General features: G+C 43.4%; 1 protein-coding gene and 1 long non-coding RNA gene across 2 annotated transcripts in view; one reads left to right on the top strand and one right to left on the bottom strand.

Annotated features, from left to right (window-relative positions):
- The window catches only part of ANKRD50 (ankyrin repeat domain containing 50), a 46,129-nt gene extending 43,005 nt beyond the window's left edge, over window positions 1-3,124 (bottom strand). Inside the window, exons 1-2 of the mRNA XM_058666877.1 lie at window positions 2,831-3,124; window positions 348-1,286 (exon numbers count right to left, since the gene is read on the bottom strand). Of these exons, the coding sequence (XP_058522860.1) occupies window positions 348-859 (512 nt within the window). The 5' untranslated portion in view covers window positions 860-1,286; window positions 2,831-3,124. The remainder of the gene's footprint in view (window positions 1-347; window positions 1,287-2,830) is intronic.
- Window positions 3,125-3,365: 241 nt separating this feature from the next.
- The window catches only part of LOC131480807 (uncharacterized), a 104,025-nt gene continuing 89,834 nt past the window's right edge, over window positions 3,366-17,556 (top strand). Inside the window, exons 1-2 of the long non-coding RNA XR_009245835.1 lie at window positions 3,366-3,610; window positions 4,924-5,031. This is a non-coding gene — a long non-coding RNA (uncharacterized LOC131480807). The remainder of the gene's footprint in view (window positions 3,611-4,923; window positions 5,032-17,556) is intronic.

The raw sequence follows: 17,556 nt of genomic DNA, 5'->3' as shown, positions 1-17,556 counted from the left end.
ATACAGTTAGTTATCCTCTCTGTAGAAGCAGCCTCGTTTCCAGGCTACCAGATGTTCTTCCCTACCATACAAAACAAATCTTTACCATTTGCAGGTATTGGGAAACATGTTGTTTGTTGTTAAAGAAGAGAACTTAGAAAGTGAGCTTTCAATCATATGCACTGCTCAGTCTGACTTAAATTTTTCTTCTTTCAATCTCCAAAGTAAACATGTGTACGCTCAAGCAACGATTAAGCCCACATGTACAGTACCAGCAAAGACATTGCACAGTTAAAAGCAAAATGAAGCATCACTTTAATTTTTGCTGAGAAACCTGAACACCAGGGCATTCTCCTCCTCACTGTTACCTTTTAAATGCTTCGGCTGGGTTCCTCTCACATTCCCCGGGCTGTAAGAGACTCTGGACTGCCGGATCTCTCAGCTTGTCTTCATAGCCTTGGAGTAGTCCACTGCGGCAGATCTGGGCAACCAGACCTCTAACAAACCCTCCAACGCACAAGGTATCGGAGTCCTGAGCTTTGCAGAAATGGAAGGCCAGCGCCTGACGGTGTAAGCCTCTCTGCAAACCTGAAGGTGAACTTGGCCATAACAGCTCAGTACACAGCGCAGTCTTGCCACTGCCAGGCCCGCCCACCAACAGCACCCCCCAGGAAGCTCCCTTCCCGGAGACGGCACCAGCATTATTCCCAGGATTCACGGCAAGGGCTGGGGTGTTGACAGCGCTGTTGCAGCAGTTGGTTTTCTCCTGGAGGCAATGCTGAAGCTTGTGGAAAACCCACTCCCTACAGTAGAACTGCTTCCCTTGCAGTAAACTGGTTTGAGCCATTTTGCAGACTTTTTCTTCCCAAGGGTTAGTCATAATAATAGGTTTTTGCTTGTCTGTTTATCTTCAATTGTTTGCTAGAGCCTGGATACATCAACATAAGTCTTTATATCCATTAGGACACGACTTGCATATCAAGCTGACTTTGACAGAGTGACCAGTTTCAATAAAATTCATCAGTGACAGAGTCCATATGTCAACTGAATGTGCATGTCTTTGTTTGGCTTCTTATTCTTGACAAATTGTTGAACTGGTGGGAAAAGAACGCTAATTCCAAAGCTCAGCAAAAGCGTTCCAACACTGCGACGGGTCACACAACTCCATAGTTAGAAGCTGGAGTTTACGTGACTGTGGATGTTTCGAGCAGACAGATGAGATAACACATCTGGAGAACTAAAGAGAAAGCCCAAAGCTTTCCATTTGTACAAAGCGCCTCTCCAGATTCCAGGTGTTAATTCTGTATCTGAAAATTAGAGGCAGAAAAGTTGTCTATTATTAAACGACATCAAAGAATGCCCACTTACACATCAGGAAGGTAGCTCTGTCTTTCCATCTAAAGGAAGATGGTTCCGAACACTAGCTCTTGCCAGTCAAGGGCATCTGGGTGACTGCCAGGCAACTGTTTCAGATTATAGCTTCCTCTGTGGCAGAAACGATACTGTTAACACCTTCCTAATTCAAAGCATTCATAAAATGCATTTTTCAAGATAACAGACACTTCATATACCTGTTCCCAGATCTCTTGTTTTTAAGAATGCCTAGGTCAGCAAGAAGTGTCCACAAGTAACCAAACCAAACCAAACAAAAAGCTCTTAGTCCTATACCTTAAAAGCTGATTTGTGAGGCAATCCAACAGTTAAAAAAAGTAATCTCCAAAATCCACATAGTTCACCTTGGGTACTTTCCAAATACTGGACAATTACTCCCCCTCACTGGACCAGCACATTTTCCTTCTAGTATTTTTCATTTTCCACAGCTTATGCTTCCCAAGCAGCTACATTTTAATCAAACTACCCTCGATTTTTAGAAGTTCAGTGAAGAAAAAAAGGGAGAAATAGATACTTTCTGCATATACAGTACATCCTTAACTCTGGCCCCAAAGGCTCTTTCCGCCGGGCTGGGGAGAGCCAGCTAAGGAAACTCCATTAACTTGCACAGTCCAGTCAGTCAAGGGCTCCGTCTGCTCCACCAGTTACACTTCTTTGTTGATAGTCTGCGCGATCCAGGGGGAAGCTGGGGGTTGCGGCTCATAGGAAACATTTTGTTTTCTCTAAATAATAATAGTAGCAGCAGTAGTAGCAGTAAGCTAAGCAGACTGCTTGTTCAAGTACAATGTGCGTCTCGGCTTCCTGGAGCCCAGGGTGGAGGTTTATGGCCAGGCTCGGGGGCAGAACGGACCTAGCTACTCCGGCCGCAAGAAGAGCAGCTGTGAGAATTCCTTTCCGAGGCAGGAAAAGGGGTGAAAGGAGGGCTCCGGCGCCAGCGGGTGGGTGGCTGCCCACAGTTCCGGCCTCCAGTTTCAGCTGATAGACAAAAGGAACTCCGGGATTCCCAGCGGACGGGAACCCCCTCGGGTCCGAGCGGTCCCCAAGGAGCCACGGGGGGGGGGGGGTCTGCGTGGAAAGGGACAGGAGCCAAGGTGCGATCTCAAGCCCCAGGTCTACCCCTCGCCAGGGCTGGGAGCGCCTCGGCACCCCGCCCCGCCCCGAGACTGGGGTGTGTCTTCTGGAGGGGGAGGGGTGCCCGAGGTCCTTGCCGATCCCCGGCGAGGGGGGGTCGCCTCCCGGGTGGGCGTCCAGCGGAGGCGCCCCCTCATCCCTGGGCCCGAGCGCGCGCGCGCGTGCCGCCCTCACCACCCGCACCCACCCGGCGGCCCACGGCGGTGCCAGGACAGGGGGCTGGCGAGGGTGAGTGGGTGGGTCAGCTTCTGGCCCCAGCCGCCCGCTTCCGACCTGAGGGAGCGGCCTCCGCCACCACGGTCGCCTCCGCCGCCTCCCCCGGGGTTACCTCGGCTCCGTCCCCTCCGCCGCCGGCGCCGCCGCTGAGGACTCTGCCTCAGCCACTTGCTTTCGGCTGAGAAGCCAGCCGCCTCCAGCAGCGCTGCCGGGACGGCCACGGCAGCCGCCTGCTCCGGCCGGCCCGAGGCACGCTGCTCCCAGCTGCACAGCCTGCACTTGGTCCCCGGCGTCCGCCAGCTCCAGCTGCTCCGGCAGCCTCGGTCGCTGCTCCTCCCAGCCCCCACAGCCCAGCCGCCACCACAGCCGCCGCCGCCGCCGTCAGGGCTGTGACTGTCTCGGGGAGCCCCGGGCCGAGCGGCTCCGCCCCGCCCAGGCCCCGCCCCGCGCCAGGCCCCGCCCGCCAGGCCCCGCCCCCACGCCCGCCGCCCGGCCTTTCTTCGCCGCCAGTTCCGCCTTCCCTCACGGCTTCGGCCCGTGGCCGCCGGTGTCCGGGCGTGTGCGGCCGCCTGGGGCCGGGCTACCTGCCCCCGGCGAGGGGGATGCTCGCTCTCTCGGGGCGTCCGGGGGAAGCGGAGAGCGGGGTGGGCGCTGCGTTCTCACGTCCCGGAGCTCGCGCGAGTCGCTGCCCCCACCCACCCGGTCCGCGCTGGGCCCTGAGCCTTCCTTTGTCTTCCAGGCCCGAGAGACTCGCCCGCGGCTGCGGCCGCTCTGGCTCCGAGTGGGGGCGGTGGGCGCAGGGAGAGTTCTCCCCTGGCCTCTCCCTTCACTGCCTCGCCTCTGGGGGCCACTCCGGGACCCTTCCTGCCTCTCAGGTCTCCCTCCAACCCAAGTAGGTCTCTAGGACGTCTTTTACTTCCTCAGGATGGGACTAAGGAAGACACCTGGCAGGGATGCTGTACAAGTAGAACTAGGGCAGCTTTCTTGTAAAGGATGGACGGACGGAAGCAGATGCAGATTGACAGCTGGCCTGACTGGGTCTCAGGCCCCTGGCCTTCTGCACCAATGCATGAACGCAGACCCCGTAAGGGGTGTTGGGAGGCAGGAGTTGGAGTGCAGTCAGATGAGCCACTGCAGAGGGCCTCCCCACTGGCAGCCCCTTTTGAACTAGAGACCAGTTGTCTGCACTCTTGAACACCTGGCCTACTTGGAGTCCAAATTGCTGCTGGGAAAATAAATGCACTAGCAACAGATGGAGTCCGAGTTGAGTTATCTTCACTGCTTCTGATGTTTATGCTAAAACCCAAGGGTTCTCCCATCATCTCCCATCTTTGTGACATTGATGGAGTTTGTTTTCAAAAAGTAGTAAGCCAGATTCTCACCTGGCTTTACGAATTGCAGAATAGAGCTATCACACGTTGATAAAAAATACAGATAACCGAATACATCATGTTTGTGCTTACTTTTCATAAATGGCCATCTAGGGATATTGATCTTCATATTGGAACTTAAGACCTTGAATTTGGAGTTTTTGTTGGTTTTCAAAGTGCAGGCTAGAAATAAAAGACAGAAGAGTATAAATTTTTAAGAGTTAGTTGAAAATGAATTTTTTCAACAGCTACAATTTTTACTTATTTGCCACCTAGCTTGTTTGCCATACAGGCTTACAGTCATTAACTAAGTTTCCTGTTTTAAGAACAGTTGTTATAAAAACTATGTATTTAGAAAAACTTTAAGTTTGGAAATATGTACACTAAATTTTCATTTCCATTGCTATTGTTAATGTGATAATTAAAATAATTTCTGATAGAGAAGTTGCAGAAACTTGCGGTTCTAACTTTTGTTGTAACTAATTGTTACCATGCAATGCACTTTTGAAAAGCTCCAACTATCTAAGTAGTAGTTGATCATCAAATTCAATTATAATTTTGTATTTTTTGCCTTAAAGCTCATTTTGCATCTTGTTGTTCTAGCTTCCTGCTTTCCTTGATAGAAAAACGTGAACTACATAGATGTGCGCACCAGATTTTACAAAACACCTTTTTATTGATTATCTAAATGCTAAAAATGTAATAAGTTGAGTAGCTGATCTCAGAACGTAATTACAATGCTTGGAGCAGTTTCTTGGCCATGATTTTTGCCCATACTGGCATTTTCCCAAAATATAATATGTTTATTTTTCTATTTGTTTTTTTCTGTTTTTAGTTTGTTCACAAAGCTTCCTGAGACCTTCACAGCTGCATGCATTTGAAATTATTGACCATATCAACACCTGCCATCTATGTGGACTGATCTGTTTAAAGCTGGAAACAGGTAATGAAACAACCTGTTAAGCTCAATGCAAAGATTGCAAACTAAAATATATCTAAGTGCTAATTTTTATATTGAAATGTGTAATTTTTTTCAGCACAGTGTTTTCTTTTTTTTTTTTTTAATTAATTATTTTGCATTATGTGACAGTTTCATGGCTCTGGGAATCCCTCCACCCCTTCCCACGCCCCTCCCCCCTGGTGGATTCCTCCACCTTGATGCAGTATTACAGTTCAAATTCAATCAAGATTCTTTCCTTGCATATACCAAGCATAGAGTCCAGCTACTTATTGTCCAGATGGGTTGAACAGTTTCTTGGGGAGACCATTTCTGGTCCAAAGTTAGAGCTGGTAGAATATCATCCCAGTCAATTAAGAGTCCCAATATAACATCAACAGCAATTTGCAATATTATGGAATTGACATGGTTTTGAGTAACCAGTATGTTAAAAAAAAAAAAAAAAAAAGCAAGTCCTAACCACAACCTATGATTAGCTCATTGACATTTCAATTTTAGTTTATATTCAGGACCGGCTACTATATACCTTAAAATGGCTATAAGGTACCATTCGGCTGTCTCGTGTCTATTTGATTTTAGTATTTAGCCATTTGTTGTGTTGAAGTATAATTTTGCTGATCTTGGCAGATTTTAGGATAATCTAGACTGGCTTGTAACTCTAACAAGACATTTGTCGACATTTAAGGTGCAGAACACATGTTTTTTCTTGGGGGGGGGGGTGTTTGTGCAGGGAAATCCTCAACACCATGGTGAGGAGTAACTAATCTTTGTGTCCCACCCAGCGAGGCATGAGCAAATCCACGCCAGCTCTTTCCTGTCAGATTTCAAGCTCTACTTTCTGTTGTTTGTCTATTTATTTTAGGTCTTTTTTAGTTTGTATGATTGTTTGTTTGCTGTGAGGGGTTTTCAGAGCGATCCCGATGGTCATTGCGAGGGAGAGTGGGGGTCCAGAGGTGGAACCAGGCTCGGACCAGAGAAAGCTCTCCTCCCTGGTCCCGAAGGACGTTTATTGTTCTTCTGTTTCTGCGGACCGCTCAGGGCTTCTGGTTGTCTTTCCGATGACGTTGTTTTCTGCGCGGTAGTGTTTGGACTTCTTCCATCCCCTGCGGAAGCTCCGGTTTGGGGTGGGTGACCTCAGAGTACTCGGCCTCCGAGGGCATCCAATTCCCAGCACAGTGTTTTCTTATGTGCCATCTTATTAGCCTCACTCAACGAATATCGTTGCAAGATAAATCTCATCACATTTTTTTATACTTATTTTGATACTTTCCATCATATTTATATAGTGCAAACTTTTACATCTTCCCAATCTGAAAGCACTTGGAAATTATATATATAATATAATAATAATACATAATTATTATGTTATATATATATATATCGCCCAAGTAGAAACAGTAGCAGCATCAATCAGTTCCTCTCACAAGTTGAGATATTCCAAAGTACAGTTATACATTTCAAAATCAGATATTTTACACTTGTGTTCTCATCACTCAGTTCTCTGTTACAAATAAATTTGTTTCTTCCTTATTGCAGTCTTTGTTTTCATTAGTTACAATACTTGAAAACTGCAAAGCTCATATATTTTGACTTCAGGTTTCCATTGATTTTAAATGAAATGTTAAGAAAGCATGGAGGACTCGTTCTAGCCTGCCGGTGTAACTAGAGTAGACGGCCCAGGCTTATTAACAGAATCACACTGTAAGAAGTTATCATTGGCCGACATTCAGATTATTCTACTAACGGAAAGAACTCCGTTCACTGGACAGTTGCATTCAGTCTCATGCCGTATGTTCTCCTACAGGAAGGCTCAGGCTTCACTTCACATACTTGAACTTCATGTCATATTTAATTTTCCATACTAACCACTGTTTTTAAGAAGAATGACCCAGTGGGTTCATGCATGGGAAAGTCACTAGCTGCATGCTGGGAACACTGGACAAGGACACCACGTGACTGCCAACTCTATGTAAAAATGCCTTGCTGGATTTGCCCTCTCAAGGACACTTTTAAGAGAATGAGTATTTAAATCTTTCATTTTACAAGTATTTTTGTGAGCTGCACTTTTTAAATATATGAGATCAGTTGGCATTGACTTAGACATGCATTCTATTGCTGATTCCTATGTTACATGATCATATATGGTAATAGTTCAGTTGCATACAATTGTATTAAACTAGTGATTAATGGCATCCACCAAGGTGAATTTTTCTGGTTTATTATTTCCACTATGCATTATTTGATCAGATTTCAATGATACATCAGTTATCAGGTTTTCTCTATCAACAAAACAGGTCCGCAGATATCGGAAAAATTACTTATTGTTCTCAGGCTGTCTTAACTTCTAGAACCACGCTTTTTTCTTTCTTCCTTGCTTTCTTCCTTTCATCCCTTCCTTTCTTCCTATCTTCCTTCATTCCTTCTTCTTTCTCTCTTTTTCTTTCCTCCCTCCCTCCCTTCCTCCTCCATCCCTTTCTTCCTTCCTTTCCTTTCTTTTCCCAAGTCTCCGCTGCTTGCTCAGCCAGCATGCTTCAGCACTGGCAACCTCACAAAGTAGATTGTACTAATTTTGAAGAATAATATTACACATGATACAGCATAAAAATAAACTAAACAAAAAATCTGTATGATTAACAAATCCTGTGAGATGTTTTCTTGAGGTCACAGAGGCTCCTTTGAATCCTATTACCGCCCCCCCATCCCACACATGATACCTTGGAGATCATCTAGACCACGTGTGGCCAACATGCTGGCTTAGAGTCTACTATCAAATGGCAGAGAAAGAGGGCTATATAGGATTTATTACTTCTCGAGATGTAGCTTCAGGTTTTTGTTTGTTTTAATTTGAAAGCACAGAGAGAGAGAGAACAAGAGATCTACTGGTTTACATTCCAAATGTCCATATCAGCTGAGACTGGGTCAGGACCAAATCTGGAGGCTGGTCCTCCATCCGAATCTCCCACAAGGTGACAAGGACCCAGATGTTACTGCCATCATCTGTTACCACTCAAGGTATGCCTTAGCAGGAAGCTGAAATTGGAAGCCCGGCCAAGGCTTAAACCAAGGCATGGGTTTGGTATGGGATACCAGTATCTCAACCTGCATCTGCCCTTGTTTTGTTTTGGTTTGTTTTGTTTTTTTAAAGCAGAAAGATGAACGATTGAGATAAAGAAACTGAAATTTTTTCTTTTAAAAACAGAATTATCTATGTTTTTTTAGAAAGGCAGATTTACAGACAGAGAGACAAAAAGATCCTCCAACCACAGCTCCGCTCTCCAAATAGCTGCAATGGCCTGGAGCTGAGCTTATCTGAGACAAGGAGCCAGGAACTTCTTTTGGGTCTCCCATGTGGGTGCGGGGTCCTAAAGCTTTGGACTATCCTCCACTGCTTTCCCAGGCCATAACCAGGGAGCTGGATGGGAAGTGAAGCAACCAGGACAAGAACCAGTGTCATATGGGATTCTGGTGATTGACGGTGGAGGATTAACCAGTTAAGCCATTGCTGGTCCCAAGACAGAGAATTTTCCTAGCTGTCTTTTCACTCTCCAAATGCAAGCAAAACCCAGGGCTGGAAAAAGCTTAAACCAGGTACCCAGAACTTAATCTGGGGCTCCCTGGGGATGACAGGAAACCAATTTCTTTTACGTCTTCCTCCCTGTACTCAGGTCAGCAGGAGGCTGGGTTAGAAGCAGAGCACCAGTGTTACAAGCAGGCACTCTGATATGGGGGCACAGATGTCCCCAGTGATGTTCCAACTCCTGAGTCAAACACCTATCCCATTGCATTTTTAATATCTATTCATTTTTATTTTATTTGAAATCCAGAGAGATGGGGATATAGAAGTCATCTTAGAAAGTTTTGTTTGGGTTAGCTGGGTGTAAAGTGCCTACCAAACACTAACTCTTACTATTCAAATTTGTCTAGGTACCTGTATTTCTTACTCTTACTCTTTAGTTAACCTAATATATGACCATTTATTTGAAGTATTAAAATTTATTTTTATTTTTATTTAATTTTAACTAAATACATTCTAGTTTTGAAAAGGCTTTGATGGGAAAATATAAATGAAATTCCAAATCTAGAATGAATTGAGAGACACTCTATGCCAAATGAAACTAAAGTATCTATCAAAAATGATTGTTATGCTAGAATCCCAAGAAGGCACTTCAAAAAAGTGTGTGGCACAAGGTGGAACTGAAGAGAAGGGTTTCTTTAGTTTATTTTTAATACTTATGCAATTTTTTTCATAAAATACATTTTATGTAAAAATTTTGAAGATTTTTTTTCATGCAGATTTCACACTTATTTTTTAAATTCTACTGCCTACAAAATTTTAAAGTACCATTATATTGAAAATGCTGTCCTAAACTTATTTTCTAAGAAGCACATATATAAATTCCCACACTCTTAAAATATAAGGCAGTGTTTTCATGAATTTTTTGCCACGTAACCATGTAGTTGTTGAACACTCAAAGATGCTTCCCAAGAACTACATCATCTGGAATTTATGTCCCAACCCTGTTGCCTCACATGGTGTCTTATCTGAACTGTAACTTGCATGAACCACAGAAAATGGCGGAAGTGACAGTGTAGCATCTCCAGCCCTACATTGGAAGGGAACTAGGATCTTTCCTATTCTGTCTTAGAATGCACTCATTTTGGGAACTATCATTAAGGAAGTCTTAATGTCTCAATGAAAAAGGCAGGTGCAAGAACTACCGGAGTAAGGGCAAGAAGAAGCCTAAACTAATGAAGAGAGGCAGATAGGCCCAGCCTGCCCACTATCCCCTAGGCAGTGGAGTTTTCCAACACATAAGTTCCAGCTACCCCTAACTGCAACTTCATAAAGAAGCTCAATTAAAGAAAAAGATTGCCAACTTGATCCCAGTTGAATCATAGAACCATAAGAGATATCAATGTTTTAAGTCTCTAATTTGCTGGAGTGGCTTGGGATGTAGTCATCAACAACTCAAACACTACTCAGTGGAAACAAGAAATCTAGTGTTGAACACATACCAAATACAACTTCCTATGGCCTTTCCTAGTCATCTGGTTTGCTGGGCTGCTAACTTGACTCTAGAGGGCTGAAACAACATGGCTTTGTTTCAGTCATCTGATTTTTCCTGCATAGAATACACCACTCATTTGAGAAATAATTGGACAAGTGAGACCAATGAATGTAATTTTAAGATCATGTAAATTACATGAGAGTTATAGTATACCAAGTGTGTTTCCCTATATTCCTTATCAGTTTAGAAAGTCCTACACAACAAGAAGCTCTGGTTCAAGCTTATGAGACAACTACATACTATTTCCCCATACAGATGTTGGCTCCTGCATAACATTCATAATAATCACAGGCCCCTTCTCAGTTCACCTTCACAGGTCAATTTACATATGCTTAGGTATAAATGTCAAATGTCAAAGAGCACAGAGTTGGGGAATCTGAATCAAAGTATCTTAACACAGCAGCTTCTAGCTTATTTCTATTAGAGTTTGACTTGCTTCAAAATTTGAAAAGAGAAAAATTGATTCCATTGCTTGACATCAAGATATTTGTAAAATTCTTTTGACATTAACCTTTATTTTTCTTAATAAATAGAGATTTCATGTATGATGAGAACACATTATAGAGGAAATCATACAAATGAGAGACCTACAATCCAAGTGGTTCCCATAATCAAGTACATCAACTTTTTATTCAAAAGTCCATTTATTTTATCACTAGACTATTTAAACATGGAGATAAGCCAGTGTACTACAACCCAAGGATAATTCTTTTAAGTAAGGGTCTTACCAAATTAATTATCAAAGTCTTAAGAAGATAAAAATAAATGTAAATACAGTCCAGTCAAATCATATATATTTATATTAACAACCCAAAGAGATGGGAAGGGAAGTGATCAACTTCAGATTTGGAGAAGTTTTTAAGTGTTAAAAAGAGGATATATATATATAATATATGTATATATGTGTGTGTGTATACACACGTTAATTAATAGAGCAACATGAGAGAAAGGAAGGGATAGTCTGTGGAGATAACAAGAGAGAGAACATTTGAGAAACACTGTCTGTAAGGTGGGGTCATCAATTAAGAGTTAGGAATTTCATGGCTTTAAGAAAGACTAGCTTCAGTAGGGCAGGCCATGCACTACCTGATTCCAAGTCACATCATTCAAGTGGACTTAGATGTGCTTCACACAGACTAGAGTGTATGAATGTCAGTAGAACATTAGAGATCATGTTTGTGTATGTAAAATCCCCATATCCAGTGGTTTGACACATAAGGGTTTAGTTTTCTTTTATAATAGAAAGCCTGAAAGAGATTGTTTATTGTGCTAGCTCTACTATAACATCAGTAACTGCTCTTGTCTCTCTTCTGCCACTCTGATTTTGTAACTTTGCATTGTTGTATCACATCTTGGTGAGATGACAATTTTTTTTTCCAAACTACCTGTGATTGTCTTTGTCAAAGTCAGACATTCAGAGAACTTATACAGTCATCAGTTAACCACGAAGGTTGGTTATCCAATGTGGCTTTTTTAAAAAAAGATTTATTCATTTTTATTGGAAAGCCAGATATATAGAGAGGAGGGGAGACAGAGAGGAAGATCTTCCGTCCGATGATTCACTCCCCAAGTGAGCCGCAACGGCCGATGCTGTGCCGATCCGAATCCAGGAACCAGGAACCTCTTCCAGGTCTCCCACGCGGGTGCAGGGTCCCAAGGCTTTGGGCCGTCCTCGACTGCTTTCCCAGGCCACAAGCAGGGAGCTGGATGGGAAGTGGAGCTGCCGGGATTAGAACCGGCGCCCACATGGGATCCCGGGCGTGTTCAAGGCGAGGGCTTTAGCCGCTAGGCCACGCCGCCGGGCCCTCCAATGTGGCTTTGCAATGGTCTTCCACCTGCCGTTTCTCTTAAACATTAGTAACAGAAGGCAGATGATAGAAAAAGGAAGAAGTGAATGGTAGGTGGCATTTGTAAGAGTAAAACAAAAATTGTTCAGATTCATCATCACATTTCTGCTTGTATCTAACTTGCCAGAGGTATACAAAATAGAGAAGTAGATTATGGATTAATTAGAATATTAGCGGGACACTTTGCTACTTTTAAGAACAGCAAGTTCTTATTTATCAGAAGTGAAGAAAATCTCTAAGGAAGACAATTAGAAGTGCTTGCATAAATTTGTGACTATCTCTAGAGTATTGCTCATCATCCTAGAGCAGAAATAGGAAAAAAAACCAAAAAAAACAAAACAAAACAAAGAAAAAGAGATAACAAGGGCAAGCTGGAGTTGGGGATGTCAAAGAATGAATACTACAGGGCTAAGGAGATGCCATATTTTGGCACATGCATGACATCATTAAAATGATTCATCATGCAATGCATTACTGCAGAGAATGTGCGATAAAACCAGGAAAGCTATTACCCATTGGGAAAATCATGGAAGGACTAAGAATGTTGAATAAAATATTGACTCCTTTTAGATTCTGGGAAAAAATACCATACACTAGAAAATTAATTTCTTCCCTTTTGTTGGGAACATCATTTTCTACAAGTTGGTATTCACCAAAGTGGTATGGTTAGTTCACTTTGGTTTTTTTTTTTTCTGGGTTAAATAGATCTTTATTATTATTTTTTTAAATTAATTTTTAATAATCTTACTTAGTTGATTAGGGAACAAAGTGTCAAGGGCTACAGGGTGAAAGTGGGTAATACCATTGTTTCCACACTAAGATTATAATTTTTCCCTGTATCTGGGGTCAGGGAAAAAAAACAAAGGGAAAAGCCCCACCCAACCTCCCACCCATCCCAGATCCCCAATGGGAGGTGCACTCTGAGGGTCCTGCTCATACAGTTTTGATAGTTCATCAGTTCTGGATTGCTGCCAATCTCTCAGTTCCAATCGCAATGAATCCTATTCAGAATCCACTGGCTGACAGTCTCTTCATGGTTGGGGTTCTAAGATCAGCAGTTCAGTTGGAGGGATCTCCAAAGAAACTTCATCTGAGATGATCCCAGGCCTGATTCTTGTGCGAGTTTGCTAGTACAGAGTCCGACACCGTCCATCACACCAATCAGCTTATGCTCATGCTGGTCGTTGGGATTGCTGGGTTCGTTCTGTTTCCAGCCCTGTCTTCCTCGTGAACCAAGGGTGTTGTAGTCCAGTTCGATCCTGCCCACTTCACACTTGGTCCTCACGCAAACCAGTTGGAGCTGCAGCCTGGTTGGGGCGACTCCCCATAACCCCCACCAGTTCTGCCCCCCTACCCTGGTTCCCATGCTTGCCAGTATGCACTGCAGGCTTGTCAGGTCTGTCCCACATCCTGTTTAGCTCTCGCACATGTCTATGGACATTGAAGCCCAGCTCAACCCAACCAACCTACTATCCAGCCCACACACCTACTGGCAGGTGCCCTTCTGTCCAGCCACCGCTGCCCCTGTCCTGGTGTTCGTGCTGTCCAGTGAGAGTGGTAGCCCCGAAGGAGGTGCCCACTATTTCCCTTCTAGGCCACACTCACTCCCAGATTATGCACTCTCCAGGTAGTTCTGGCATTTGACTTGACAGAATTAGCTCCAAGTGCCAGCCTCTGCCAGCTAGTACTGCGGCTAGCCCAACCAACCCTCACCCACTCTAGTTTTTGCTTGCACCAGTCGGAACAATCAGCCCTCCGTGGCCCTTCCCTTATCTAGCCCACATGAGGCCCACAGATGTAACAGCCCTGCCTCTTCTGATCTGCCCCCATCCCGACTCACACTTTCCAGTGGAAGTAGTTGTCCAGCAGGGGAGCCCACATTCCCCTGTCAGCTTTGCCTCTTCCCCCTGATTATCACATGTGCTGTTTGGGCGCTGCAGCCACATCCGGTACGGCTCATCTCACCTTGGCATTCCTTATTGTGTACTAGTATGTGTCGCAACCGAACCTGGCTCGACCCACACTCTGTTCTGGCGCTCGGACTCACCAGTGGGTGATGTGAACAGGTTCAGCCTGGTCTGCCCCCAATCCATGCCATGTGTATACCAGTGGGATAATTTTCTGGGCCGTTTCCTATTGTGCTTCTTGCGCTTACCTGCAGGGACTGTGTCCTGCAAGAGGAGTTGCCCAGGCTCCTCCATCAGAAACTCTCCCAGTGCCAGGTTTCGCGTATACCAGTGGGTCCATGAGCCAGCCCTGTTCAGTTCACCTCCTGTCCTAGCAGGAACAGTGGTGTTTCCTGACTGTTCTTCAACCCAATCTGGTTCTTATTGTTGGATGTTTCAACCCAGTCATGGCTCTTCCATACCCCCAAGAAAGCTTACACATGGTTCAGTAAGGGCTGAAACCTAGCCTAGTCTGTCATACATTTCCCCTGGTCCTGCAGAGCACCAGATGGTGTTGGGGTCTGGCCCAGCTTGGTGCTTCCATTCCTAGTCCACACTTGTGCCAAGTGGGATTACACTCATATCCTGATTGGAACGCAGCCCCATTTACAGCCCATGCGCTCATTGATGGGAAACTCAACCCAGTTAGAGTATCCTCTTAGCTGCCCAGCTGGGCCTGTTCCCAGCCTTAGATCTCGTGAAGGCCAGTGATTGCTCTGATTCAACTTGGTAGAGCCCCTCTCTTGTCCTGTCCCCTTAGATGCTGTGGCTTAGCATCCCTGTCTTAGCAGATCAGTAGGTGCAAGGACCTACTTGGCATGACCTGTGCTCCAACCTGATTTCTGTTGTTTCTTGTGAGTTAAGGTTTGTTCTGCCCTGCCCATTCTGTCCCCTTCCAGTGGCAGCACGGCCCACCCCACATCCTGTTAAAGGATGCACTTTCAGGTGCTGCTGCCTTGACCAGCCCTGACTGTTTTGGGTTCCTGCACCCGTGTGTGATGGCAGGTGGCATGGTCACATCTAGTTAGTTCACTTTGAGAATCTAAAATTTAAAGAGAAATTTTCATTTAAATTTTGTGTTAAAATCACATTTCTGTTATTTTGATAAATCAATAAAAATACCATGAAAAGGAAAGTAAAATCATTTGATAGCTGAAGGAATATTTTATTTTATTTTAATTCTCAAAAATTGGTTTTTATTTTTTCGAAGGGGAGAGAGATAAGGGGAGGAAAAGAGAGAAAGAAGGTGTGAGAGAAATCTTCCACCTGCCAATTATTTCCCCAGGTTCTTGTAACAACTAAATTTGGGCTGAAACCAGGAATCTGGAACTCAGTCCAGGACTCCTACATGGATGGTAGAGTCAAGTTTCTCAGCCATCACTATTACTTCCTGGAGTGTGCCCTAGCAGGAGCCTGAGTTGGTAGCAGGTACTGAGGCAGCACTTTGCTATGAGAGCTGGCAACACAAGTAGCTTCTTAATTAAAATGATGAGCAAAGTTGAGTTAAGTGATTTAATACCGCATGATAATTGGCAAGGATGGTGTCTAAAAGCCATATATATGCATGCTATAAGGCACAGTTGAATTGAAAGTGTCCTTTCCTACTAAGTTAAACTCATTTGAAAAAATGCTATATGCATTCATTCAGACTGGGAACATATGATTCAGTTAGAATCTCTAAGAAGTAATATTTATAAATGACTTAAATTTCTACTAATTAATGGACTTCTGACTATTTCTGAGGAACTATACTGTTGTAATGATATGAGAGAACTCAGTATGTGGGAGGGGAGGGGATTAAGGCGGGGTAGGGGAAATGCCTGGGCCTATGGAGCAGTATCATAAAGTGATAATAGTAACAAAAAATGAAAAAAAGTCCCCTAATTATAGTATAAGAGGATTACAAACATTTTAATCCAAAACAGGTGATATTTTTAAAAATGCACTTTTTGAATTGCTTTTTCAAAGAAAGCAAGGAAATAAGAATGAATTAATAGACTTGCCAAACTAAAATTGTGACTTTTCTGACATGTAATATATAAAGCAGCTTCCTGGGAACAAGTAACACAAATTTTATTATCAGAAAATTGTGGGCATAATTTTTAAATGCTAATATCCAATTAAATAGTAAGTATTCTATCATTATTATACTCAACATCTGATACTGGTAGAGGAATAAAGATGTAAATGAAATATAAAACATAAAATTGTTTCTGAATCAAGACATGGTGAACAGAAAATGATCAGGGTCCTCATAGAATCTTTGAAGAGAACATTAAAAAGATCACTTTGGAAACTAATAATTCAGCAGGCATCTTAGGCAACTAAGGAAGGCAGTTAGGAGTCAACATGCAGTAACTACATCCTACTTTACAATCTGCTAAACCTGCCAACTCCTCCTACAGTCTAGATTCCCAAATTTGGGTCACATTTCTTATAAGGTCATAGGTCAATACTCCCTCAAAGAGTTCAAAGGAGAAAAAAAAAATCAAGAAAGGAAGCAATTAGAAAATAAGGGAGTAGAAAAAGTATTACTTGCAAAAGTGGCTTTATGTCCCAGTGAAATTGAACATGGATACAAGTTTGTGGACTCTTGTGTATAAAATAATCTTGTAAATTATGACTTCTTCAAGGAAAGGATTAAATATAATTTTTATAGAATAGAAATTAAGGGCCCGGCGCGATAGTGTAGCGTAGTGGTTAAGGTCCTCACCTTGAATGCGCTGGGATCCCATATGGACTCCGGTTCTAATCCTGGCAGCTCCACTTCCCATCCAGCTCCCTTCTTGTGGCCTGGGAAAGCAGTTGAGGATGGCTCAAAGCCTTGGGACCCTGCACCCGCGTGGGAGACCCAGAAAGAGGTTCCTGGTTCCTGGCTTCGGATCAGTGCAGCACCGGCCGTTGCGGTCACTTGGGGAGTGAATCATTGGACGGAAGATCTTCCTTTCTGTCTCTCCTCCTCTCTGTACATCTACCTTTCCAATAAAAGTAAAATAAAATCTTAAAAAGAATAGAAATTTTTAACTTACAAAAATGTAAAATAATATTTTTTCTGATTACGAATATAATCTTTCCTTTTAGTCTAATTTACAAAATTATATCACTGATATACTGATAAGGGATTTCTCCAGCTTTTAGCATTTTTTTCTTTCTTTTGTTTGTATAAAAAAAAAGGCTGTGCAACAAAGGAAAAGTTTTCAAGAGAAAAATTTCGTTTTGTGCTTACAAAAGCTTTTGGTAAAGTGCTACAGTTGTGCTATGAGCTGCTTTATCACATACTGTGCTGTAAAGTTTAATGGCTTAAAATCAGCTCATTTATTATTTTTCATCATTCTGTGGGTTGACAATGTGAATAGGTTGATTTCAATTGAATTCCCTCATGTAGGTGTGCCTAGATGGCTTTGTTCACGTGTTTCAGTCATTAGCTGGGATACTTTAAACAATGGGGAGAGGATTATGTTCCCATGTCTCATTCACAACAAGTTGGACCTAGAGTTCCATGGTGACAAAGGAGGACTTTCTACAGGTTCTTGAGGCCTTGATGGTGGTATTTATCCAATGTTATTTCTGCAATATTCTCTTGATCACAGCAATAGACAAGAAATGCTGACATTGAAGGGGTTGGAGGAATAGATTCTATCCCTTAGT

This window comes from Ochotona princeps, chromosome 7 (assembly GCF_030435755.1).
Source record: "Ochotona princeps isolate mOchPri1 chromosome 7, mOchPri1.hap1, whole genome shotgun sequence".
In the NCBI taxonomy this organism is placed as follows: domain Eukaryota; kingdom Metazoa; phylum Chordata; class Mammalia; order Lagomorpha; family Ochotonidae; genus Ochotona; species Ochotona princeps.
This window is presented reverse-complemented; position numbering and strand designations above follow the sequence as displayed.